This window comes from Urtica dioica, chromosome 4, assembly GCF_054948205.1.
Source record: "Urtica dioica subsp. dioica isolate 48M chromosome 4, U.dioica_male_clone48M_v1_H2, whole genome shotgun sequence".
In the NCBI taxonomy this organism is placed as follows: domain Eukaryota; kingdom Viridiplantae; phylum Streptophyta; class Magnoliopsida; order Rosales; family Urticaceae; genus Urtica; species Urtica dioica.
In genome coordinates this window covers 2,984,664-2,996,012 of record NC_142759.1, presented here as the reverse complement: position 1 = coordinate 2,996,012, position 11,349 = coordinate 2,984,664, and the positions used below count along the sequence as shown (strand labels likewise).

Here is an 11,349-nt window from a genome sequence, read left to right as displayed (position 1 = left end):
TTTTGTCGTACTTGGTTTTCTGTGTTGGTTTCGTGGTTGTTTGTTTGTTCCTAATCTCTTGTAACCACGGTTTTCCTCCGCCATACGTGAGGGCTTATATGATATCTCCGTGGCACCGCCCACGTTTCCCAAAAAAAAAATATTCCTTATACGACGTTGTATTTAGTTTTTGTTCTTTTGAGCCTGAGTTTTAATTAAATATGGTAGAAATAGAATTTTAATTAATAGGAGCACACAAATACAATTTCAATAAGAATACACGGGTTACCTGACTTTTCATGTAGCATGAACCACCCGCATTAGCTTTCATTATCGGAGCCTTTTCGATTGAGATCCACATCCGTAAAAAAATTACTATTTACATATAATATTTAGATCTAGAGAATTGAAATGAAACCACACAAAACAAAGATTTAGTGGTACACAAAAAGAACTAAATATAGAATAATGAAAACTCGTGTATAGGATCGAAGAGATCTCGCACGAAGATTTGCAAAAGAACGAACATGTTTAAGCAAATTATTTAAGTTTGTGAAAATGTTTAAGTCAATATGTCCATTTTTCTTGTTCAATTAGTTTATGAAGCAAAATCTCACATGCATAACAATTTAAGGACTATTTGAGATATATGGGTTTAAAATGTGGATAAAGATGCCTTCAAAAAAAAATGTGGATAAAGACTTTTAAAAAAAATCCCACTTTTTTTTATTCAAATTAATTAGTCCAATCAACTCCCAAGGTACTAACGGATAATCCTGCCATCCAGACAATTTAAAACGGAAATGTGGAAGTTCAAATTGTTCTAGAAACCTAAATTGAGTAATGTTCACTGGGAAGGAAATACAGGTAACAATATTGCAAAACAAGGTAAGAATTGCAAAGAACAACTAAGCAGAATGATTGCAATTGGTTACTGTTTTGTGATGCTAATAGTTGAAGTAAAGAAATGCCCAATAAACAAATATAATTCTGAAATTTTCAAAATAAAGGAACAAAATCACATGCATTAAAGGGAAGTTATAATACCGTAGGAGAAAAAAAAAGACCATTTTTCTTCACAAGGAGTAAGTGAAAGGGAAATAAAGTGTGTATGAGAGAAGGGGAAAAAAGTGGATTCACTCATTCCATTATATCAAGTTATAGTGAAAAAATGATACACCCTTTCAAATTTGTGATGGTCACTCTTTTGCCTTCTCTCTCTAAAATGAATAAACTTGTGTTGAGTAGTTTTCAAGCAAAGACAGCCACTAAAGATAACTACTTAATACTTTAACAACGTTATAATTATATGGAAAAGCAAAGAATTTAGACCCATGTGGAATTATGGAGAAGAGTGGGGTTATATTAGCTTATTATGTTGATGTTGCTTGATGAGAAACATGTACAAGAAGAGAATGTTACATCATAAGAAATATGGGATACTTAATTCGATTAGTGAATGAAAACCCATAATTGGCTTGTTAAAGTAAGATCGGTTTCCTAAGACGAAGGCAGTTTCTCCTTAGTTTGGTGAGATTGTATATTATTATTATGAGGGAAAAAGAGTTGATGTATCACTCTCTCTCATAAAAAAAATTAATTAATTATATATGAGGCGACATGAAGTGGGCTTTTTATGAGAAAAATATGTATATATAGCAGTCTTGATATATAGAAGATATATGGTTTTTATTTATTTATTAATTTTGTGCTTTAAAGCATATCATAAAGTTTCTTTTTTCTTTTGTTGATGATGATAATAATACAACATGCAAAATTAGCATCATAGAATAATCTTTATGTTCTACACAGCTCTTTTAGTTTTTTGTTGTGTTCCAATAAAGCTAAAAATATATATATTAAGAATAACCAAAATCGAATAAAATATATTTGGACCATGTAAATATATTCCGACTAAAAAAAGTTATAGGTAAATATATTCTTTCCTTTCAATTTTACATCGAACACTGTAGAAGTTATAGGTAAATATATTCTAATTTTCTCAGGTTCCCACTACTCTCCTATTTTCTTGTTCCTTTTTAAAAATACACACACACACACAAAGGGTTTGTAATGAATAAAAATATACATAAATAAACACCCTTAAATTATAGGCACATCAGCTCATTACAATGGAAGAATAATTTAGGCCAGTTACCAAATTACATACTTTTTCTCTCACCACTTGAATTTTAGGGATGATGAGATGACACAAGTATATTGTACTTTACTACTATGATTTATAGGCGGTTTTTGTACAGTCATTTACCTCAAAAAATTTAAAATCATATCAATCAAAGTTTACATTGACTATATACTAGTAAATTGATTATTTTATGTTGCAAAAACACATGTTGATGGCTGTAAAGTTTTGGAGCATTTCAAAGATGATTTGTAAACATTTTGAAAATGCAAATTACATAGTATGCCAAAAATTCTTATCTATATATCATCACACAATGATCTTATCTGTAAGTGATTCCATGTATATTATCGCATAATTGTTGCATATAATTACACATTCCGAAACCAAACTGTTGATAATATTCTTAGTTACTTTGTTAATTTATTTGTTAATGTTCAGCAACTTTTATATGTAATTTATGTAAATCATAAATATGTGTAATGGATAGAGTATATCATTTTTATGTGAAACTGAAACCTAAAAAGTAGAAATAAAAGCAAAACAAACAAAAATGGAAAAGTGAAATTCAGAGATGAAAATTACTAGAAGAGAGTAATTTAGGGTCTATTGAAAAATTGAGGACTTTTTTCATGTGTGGTCAGTCTGAGACTAGGTAGTGTGGAATATATGAAAAGATAATATAAAAGGAATAAAGTGATTTGAATAAATCCTTAGAAAAGATAGAACTATTATTTATTTATTTATTTATCGATTAAAATAAAATACATTGTAAGGAAAATTATAGTGTGTTGGCCTAAACCATTCAAACCATCATTGGGTTTTGATTTTTGAGACATTTTTAGTTTTGGTGGTTAGTGGTAACCTCGTTGGCCACTAGAAAAATAATAATTTTATTTTTGCATAATGATTAATTCTGTAAAAAAAAATATAACGCACAGAAAAAGGATATAATTAAGATAATTTGATCTTTAATTCTCTGATTAAATTCTAATTAAACTAATTACGAATTTGTGAACACTTCACAAATAATTTTATAACTATCGTTTTTAAATAAAATACAAATAATTTGATCTCTAATGATGTTTGGACCTAAAAATTATTGATATGCCCGATGGAATTGGGGAATAATTTACCTGTCATACGAGCATAATCCAACATAGGAATCTTTAATCCTACATGATAAAATGCAATAAATAATATGATGAAAAAAAATTAATAAATAATATTTTTTAAATTTTTATTAATTCAGATGTAATTTTAGGATCAAGTTAAAAAATTGGTGTTAAATACAAAGGTCTAGCGGCTAAATAGCCATTTGAAACGTTGGCCTTGGCAAAATATCCAATCTTTTATAATTTGAGGCAAAATAGTCCAAGCTTGAAAAAATCCAATAATACCCTTAGACCCAAATAGATCTCCAAACCCTTCTCAGCTCTGTTCACCTCTGTCCGTCCTTGATCCAAATCCTAAAAATCGCCATGGATGTACCTTCGAAGCTCCGGGTAATGTGCAGCTATGGCGGGCACATCGTACCACATCCGCGAACGAAGTCCCCTTGCTAGGCCTGCGGCGAGATCAAAATCGTTTCCCTGAACCCGACCTCCGTTACGAACCTCTCGTCACTGGTCTCTCACCTCAACTCAAGCCTCGAGATTGCTTCGTCGTCGCGCTCAAATACCATCTTGCGAATCACGATCTCGACTCTCTCATCTCCGTTCTCACCGATGAAGATCTCATGATCTTGCTGAAAAGAGCTTCAGCGCCTCGATTCGAGCTCAAGATCTCGTTCCTCTTGTCGTCATCATCATCATTATCATCATTATCGATGTCTTCGTACCGTCGCGAAGCAGATTGTTCGTGTTCGATCGCCGTCGAAAATCGAAAGTCAGAGATCATCGTCGAGTTTTTCTACATCTTCTTCTTCTTCTGATTTACTGTACAGTGAATTAAAATTTTTGAAAGTAAGATTAAATTTTTTTGACATTTTATTCTTCTTCCTTTTCTACTTCTGATTTATTGAAGAGTGGATTAAATTTTTTGACATCATCTTCTTCCTTTTCTACTTTTGGTTTATCGAAGAGTGGATTAAATTTTTTGAAAACATGATTAATTTTTTTGACATCTTATCCTTCTTCTTTTTCTACTTTTAGTTTATCGAAGAGTTGATTAAATTTTTTGAAAGCAGGATTAAATTTTTTGACGTTTTCTTCTTCTGATTTATTGAATAGTGGATTAATGCAAAAAGTACAGTGGAATAAAATTTTGAAAACTTAGATTAATTATTTTGAAAATAATCAAGGGTATATAAGTACTTTTACCTTATAAGTGGTTAAAATTCACTAACTTCTAAAACTTTGACTATTTTGCTAAACACTAAGTTTGAAATAGCTAGTTAATACAAAAATTCCTAAATACAATGACTACAACTGCAAGTCAAAGTAAAACATGGATCTGCTAAAATAGGATTAATTTTTTGGGCTAATTTTTTTAACATTAAAACATGATTCTATTTCATTCATATTAAGTTTAACGGTATCATCTCCCTCTCTCTCTCTCTCTCTCTCTCTGCGTGCAGTGTATAATCTGACACATACACTAGTGAGTGAGCAGATAGCGTAAACCTCATGCCTGAGCCTGATAGTGCAAGCAAAGCAAGCATTTCATTACCCCCTTTTTTATCTTCCATTTTTTGTATTAATTCTCTCTCTCTCTCTCTACTACAACTATATAAAACTAAGTATATGTGTTGGCGAGTTTAGTGTGTCTGCTTGTAAAACCCAATTTATAACTCTCATCCATCACTCCCTCACTCCACTTTCAGTCATACATAACAACACACACACACACATAAGATACTTTTATTTTCTTTTGCCTACACTACTTGAATATTTTGCTATTCTTTCCTTTCCTTTTATCAAAGTTTCAATCTTTACTCTCTATATCTGTCTGCTATTTGTTGAAATGAGATCTTATTGGATATTCCAAGCATTGTCATGAAGAGAAACTTTTGTCCTTTCCCAATTCATCTTCTATAATTCCAATCCTAATCTAATTTGTTTTTTTCTTCTTTCTTTCTTTCTTTATCTTTTCCAAAAACCAAAATCTACAATACAATATTATTTCTAGCTCAAATCATGGAAGTCCCAAGCAGCACTAGTCTTCATCCCCATCAACAAGAACAACAACACATGATGATCCCTCTCATCAAAACCACACATGATGAGGATGAGGATGAGCTACAAGTAGCCTCAAAGTCAAACAAGCTTGAAGGCACCAAGAAGGAAGAAGAAGAAGAAGAAGATGATGATGGTTTATTAATGGTGGTGAGAAAGGAAGAGAGATTCAAGTACAAGGAGTGCATGAGAAACCATGCAGCCTCAATAGGTGGCAATGCAAGAGATGGATGTGGAGAGTTCATGCCTCAACGACATGATCATGATGGTGGTGATGACGTCGCCAACAATGAGTCCATGTACTGCTCAGTTTGCTCTTGCCATAGGAACTTCCACAGGAAAGAGCTTTTGGTCCAAAACCCCAACAATATGATCATCAAATCAAGAAACATGAACAATTTGGGGTACCCCACAATGGGTCATCACCACCACCCAATGATCATGTCGTACAACCACCAAAACCCCATCATCATGGGGTCCCATCATCAACATGAGGATCATGGTCATGATGGTGATGGGATGATGATGATGATGAGAAGAGGAGGTCCTAATAACAATATTAATAATGGGAATGGGAATGGGATTAGCAACAAGAAGAGGAGGTTCAGGACAAAGTTCAGCAAAGAGCAGAGAGAGAAGATGGTTGGGTTTGCAGAGAGAGTGGGTTGGAAGATTCAAAAGCAAGAGGAGTCTGTGGTTCAGAGATTCTGTGAGGAGATTGGTGTGAAGAAAAGGGTTCTCAAGGTTTGGATGCACAACAACAAGCACACTCTAGCCAATAAAATCCCACCACCTTCTTCCACTGCCTAATAAGACTCTCTCTCTCTCTCTCTCTCTCTCTCTCTCTCTCTCTCTCTCTCTCTCTCTCTCTCTCTCTCTCTCTCTCTCTCTATACGTATAACCCATTGGTATTCTCAAGGAACTTAAAGGATGTAGTAAAACATTTGAAGTCCAACTCCCATGTAAGAAAGCTTCTTGACTAGTTCATTATTACTAATCATTTTCTTGCCATATTACATATATTTATTAGTGAGCATGGTATGTGTGTTATGTTATGGTCCAAATTTTTACTAATAATTGGGTTCTCATACCGCCTTTTTTTGGTCTTTTCCACACTACTTGGTCCTACCTCAATTTTCAAGCAAATAATTCAAGGAATCCCACTCTTTTATGTTGAATATCAGGAATTACTACAGAGATTTACCACAGAGGACCGAGTAAGAAAGTTCAAATTGCAGTATGTTGAATATAAGGAGTGTCGAATAGTCTATAAACAGAGATACAAATCTACATATATATACTGCTCCCCATACTGATGAAATGAAGCAAAAACAAAATAACAAAACCAGAACTCCCTTAAAGATAAATTAAAAGTTGTACCTATCTATGTTATACAATACACATGTTCTATAGCTTTTACAAAATGCCATCATTGTGACTAGGGACGAGCTTCGAAAAGAGTTACACTCCGGCCTGTCGAAGCTCACAGTTGCAGGACTACGCCCATTCATGTCGTTAAGAAAAACGAGCACGGCCTGGATTAAGATGCGATTCCGACATCGTCCAGCCCTACAAAATTTATTTCCCATTTACATGTCAATCACAGCATTTAGTATATGTTTATATGCATATCCCTAAGTAGCATGTATAAATCAACAAGTACAGGCATTGGCTCTCGCTAGTTGATCTCTCAAATACTAATGACAGATTTTCCTTTATGGTCGGAATGAATTTCAAACCAGTCCCTGAAAAATTAAACTATCAACTACAGAAGCATTATGGTAGTTGGTTTTGGCTGGTAAAATCTATGGTTTGACACACTTTCTCGTTTAAAGAGGTAAATGAACTATCAGAGTGAGAGTCGGACAAGAACAAAGTTTCAACAGAATCTGGGAAATAGTTCTGCAATTGAATCCTAGTATGTTTAGTGTTCTAGTTGGTTTTTTTTTCTTGTGCCAAATGCTGAGAGAAATATTGTCCGGAGAAATCTGGGCCAAAATTTAAAGTTCGAAGATAGATATAGAATTTCAATTTAGTATTTACAGAGAGAGAATAATTATTACCTGCTCTGCAGCTTTATGCTTGAAAAGTCCGTACGACGCTGAAACTACCTTACATGACTCGGCAATCTGAGCTTCCACGTCCCCTGCTTCTAAAACCGAGTTTGATTTACCATATCCTTGAAGGCTCTGAGGCCCGGATTGACTGCCGTGCGATGATTTTAAGAAATGCAAGAGTACATGAGCCTGTAATAGATCGTTATGCGTGTATCAAAGATTCAGTACAGACAGAAGAACGTAAAATGACATGCATATTATATTCATTGTTGTGGATAATAAACATGAGAATTGTTGTCTCACGTGGAATGTTGCTTTCAAAATGTCTTCTGACTTTGCCTGATCCTTGAACAATGCATAAACCTTATCCTTCGAAGGGTTGTATGTAACAACATACTTTTCCCTCTGCCACGAGTTCAAAGAGCATATATATATGAGAATACAGAGTTAAATAGTCAGAGAAAGGGATTAGCTAAATGCTCAAAATAGAACAGACCTCAAACAAAGGTTCTAACGCAAGATACGCTCCCGGGTCTTGAAAAGCATCTTTAAATCTTGGTCCTGAATGTCATTGAAATGTTAAATGTCAAGATGTGGTTGACGACACAGTTCATAAAGGCACATTTAATCAGCAGAGTAGTCATACACACCGAGAACAATAGGATTTTCTTTTAGCCACGGGAAACTAAGTATGTTTTCGTTCTTGTTTCCTTCTTGCAAAGACGGTACACGTCCTATAAAAGGTACGGAATTATTACAAGGCTGTAAGCACTAAAACGAACAAAAATATACACATCCATGATCACGCTGGAAGTAACCTGTATTGAGAAAGGAATCTACGGCCACGCTGAATCTTGCTCGATTCAAAGTGTGCAACACAACATTTTTAACCTGAAAACAAAAGAAAAAGCGATTTGGGAAAATAATAATAAAAAAAAAACTAATCAGAAACCCGGATTACAAAAGTTATGGTATATGATAAGGCACATGATTATACCTCTTGATAAGAACTGAGGAGATATCCGCATGAAAGGAGGGCAAACGTTGGTACTAATGCAGGATTCCTCTTCGAGATCAGTATGCTCATCCCAGTTCCCAACTTCACAAAGTATAAGGAAAACTCATTTAAAATAATCATACAACAAAGAATACACTTACACTTCAGAAAGATAACTCAACAACTCACAAGTACATGGGAATTTTGGTTGGACGCAGAAGGGAGGCAAATATGACTTTTAAAAATGCTGCATCGGATATTAAGTAACCTTGCCATTTACTTTTTTACCACCATCCAATTTTTTCCATACATAGGTGAATTTTTTTTTTTCCATTTCATATTGCATGTTAGTAGAAAAAGTATTTTACAGAGACTAGTTTCCCTCCTAGTGAGTTCATACAAACATTTTGAAGCATGTTGTTAAAATTTAGTTGCACTTTGAATGCGGGACCAACGCTACCACTATTCTCTATACCAGTTGTGTATATCAGTCGATCGATACATACATAAGATCATTAATAAGTTTCTAAAAAGCATACCAGATCGGCGACATTTCCAACACACTCTCCTTTAGCAGTGACATCCCCAATATTCTCTCCTCTAGCGAAGGCCTTGTAAATCGGTGTGCGAGTTGACGTTGATGTAACAGCAGCAACATTCTACGAACAATCATCAAAGCAACAAACAATAAAAGACGATGAAACTACATTGATAATTTATGAGAAAAATCTGTTTTCCGATTTATTTCGGGATAGGAGAAAATAGATAATGTATAATATATTAAGTAGAAAAGTACTTGGAAAATGTCATGAACACGGAAATACAAACTAGTGCGTTGGGATAGATCCGCGAAAAGACAAACCAAAACCCAATCTAAGCTGGCCACAAAGTTTCAGGGAACTAGGATGGAATTTTAGGTTTGGTTTTTCTCCAAATCCTTTTTATTAATAACATCTATGTTTATTTTCTATAAAAAATAATTCATAAAAAAGCATTGAAAAAATAAAATGTCAACCTTAGCTACATTAGCGGCACAAGCAAGGGGAAGAAAAAGGTGCGGCGCAGCAGCTGTCGCCAACTCCACCGCGGCACCAAACTCCATGAAAAGATCACCCGCAAATCTTAACTGCAATTACAAATTTTTTGCATATAATTTCAAAAATAGTTCAATAATACATAATCATGTAAAAACAATGAACACCGGTTAGTAACAATCAACTCTTACTTGTTTTAGATCAAAATCGAATTTCTTTCCTTGCCGAGAAAAAATCATTTTTCCCACACGCCCAGCTCCATCCTACACCATTTTGAGTAATTATTTAGCTCTCGATGAAAATTAAATTAAGCCCACTATAGACTATTTAGCTATAATGCAAGCAAAACACATAATCCCATCCAAGAATTCTTGGTTTGTGAAGTCATACATGCACTCCCAATAACAGACAAGTTCAATATTAAAAACAGCAATCATTACATATATATTAAGAATAGAAAAGTACATTAAAAAAACTTCTTCCGAATGAACAGAACTACTGATCTTACCTTGAGAATCCAGTTGATAGCAATAGCTCCAGGCAGAGACTTGCTTTGTGCGACACCAACGGAGTTCAAAAGAGTTCGGGTTGTGAAAACACTCATTGCTCCCCCAAAGAAGTGCTACAACAAACAAGAGAAGCAATCACTTAAGAATCGAGAACAAAGAAACATTACTCTCTCTCTCTCTCTCTATAATTGATTCCCAAATTATGAGTGTATACATACATACCTTCAAGGCTCTACATTTCATATACGGGACATATGACGGGGTTACACTATCAGGGAAACCTTCCGGTACAACGTACGATCTAACAAACGACAACAAGTCCTGCACAAAATTGAAAAACCACCAAGAATCACTTCAGGAACTGAAAATAACGGTGAAATGAATAATAATAATAATACACTATTTATTATTATAGCACCAAATTCGCTTACTTCATGTAACAAAAAAAAAAAACTCAATGAGAACAAGAACTTCAAAAAGAATTTCAAAATGACCACATCTTTATGCAGTACCAAGAAACACTCCAGTTACTACAAGATGTTATATGATACAGTATAGTATTATTTCAAAAGAAAATTCAAATAGTAAAGTATTGAAAGAAAGAAAGAAAATTATACAATTTGGATTTAAAAAAACCACAAAACAAGACCGAAAGAATTCACGAGTCATGGAATCAAAGCTAATTTAATAGACTCAATTTACGTCACCGCAATCTAAATTGGAATTCGAATTCGTCAACATCAATAACTGTGAGGGAAATGAAAACTGACATCAAACGGAGCTTGAGGAGTTTGCAGGCTGAGAGCGCGAAACGATCCCTTCTTGAAGCCCTTTCTGCCGGAGGGATCAGCCTCCGCGACGTACTGCCATCGGCGACCGTCGAGCTCTTCGCAGCAGATCAACCTCAGGCTCGAGCTCACGAACTCATCGGAAACCAGAGGATTCGACGAGCACGACATGTCCGTACCGGAAGAAGGAGAGGAAGAAGCCAAATTCGCTGAGATTCGGATCGCCTCGCGTACCTGTCCGGAGGCGGCGATGGATTTGACGGCGGACGAGGACGAAGAGGTCGAAGAATTCTTAAGGTTAATTGGAGAAACCATTGCTAGGGTTTCAGAGCAATTGCAGATCTTAAGTTATGTGATTGCTTTATTGTTTTGCATTGGAATCGGCGGAGATAACAATGCAAAGTGGAAGAAGAAGTTGGCCAACCATTAGTCGAAGCTTTAATGGCCGTCGGAGCTAGGAATGTACGTATATGTATATGTCTGTATATATACGAGGGGTAAAATGGGAATTGAAAACTATTCCGGGAATCTGAGCCGTTGGACTGTTTGACTCTAGACAACATGTGCAATGTTGTGGTGGACGCTCTATAGAGACCCAAAATTGTCGGCTTTATTTAATTATATTTATTCTTGTGGGTCCTACTATTTTAGTCTAGTTGGCACCTC

The 11,349-nt window shown here is 34.8% G+C and overlaps 2 protein-coding genes across 2 annotated transcripts; one reads left to right on the top strand and one right to left on the bottom strand.

The window, feature by feature from the left end:
- The first annotated feature begins 4,691 nt into the window (after positions 1–4,691).
- On the top strand, positions 4,692–6,314 carry LOC149399296 (zinc-finger homeodomain protein 2-like). The gene has a single exon (XM_089611168.1). The coding sequence runs from the start codon at positions 5,260–5,262 to the stop codon at positions 6,106–6,108; it is 849 nt and encodes a 282-aa protein (XP_089467294.1). The 5' UTR covers positions 4,692–5,259; the 3' UTR covers positions 6,109–6,314.
- Positions 6,315–6,516: 202 nt separating this feature from the next.
- RUS6 (root UVB sensitive protein (Protein of unknown function, DUF647)) lies at positions 6,517–11,136 on the bottom strand. The gene is made up of 13 exons (XM_089613135.1): positions 10,666–11,136; positions 10,118–10,216; positions 9,895–10,008; positions 9,578–9,649; positions 9,368–9,478; positions 8,892–9,011; positions 8,353–8,454; positions 8,174–8,246; positions 8,006–8,089; positions 7,852–7,916; positions 7,659–7,760; positions 7,362–7,544; positions 6,517–6,867 (listed from the first exon to the last, which is right to left on the bottom strand). The coding sequence occupies exons 1-13, from the start codon at positions 10,996–10,998 to the stop codon at positions 6,814–6,816; spliced, it is 1,512 nt and encodes a 503-aa protein (XP_089469261.1). The 5' UTR covers positions 10,999–11,136; the 3' UTR covers positions 6,517–6,813.
- Between the last annotated feature and the right edge of the window lie 213 nt (positions 11,137–11,349).

What these genes read in the sequence shown, in the direction of transcription:
- LOC149399296 (XM_089611168.1), top strand. Translation starts at nt 5,260, where the DNA reads ATGGAAGTCCCAAGCAGCACTAGTCTTCATCCCCATCAACAAGAACAA.
- RUS6 (XM_089613135.1), bottom strand. Translation starts at nt 10,998, where the DNA reads ATGGTTTCTCCAATTAACCTTAAGAATTCTTCGACCTCTTCGTCCTCG. An exon ending in TGAAATGTAGAGCCTTGAAG is followed by an intron (nt 10,009 to 10,117) that starts GTATGTATGTAT and finishes TGTTTGTTGTAG; the next exon opens with CACTTCTTTGGGGGAGCAAT. An exon ending in TTGGAAATGTCGCCGATCTG is followed by an intron (nt 8,455 to 8,891) that starts GTATGCTTTTTA and finishes TACTTTGTGAAG; the next exon opens with TTGGGAACTGGGATGAGCAT.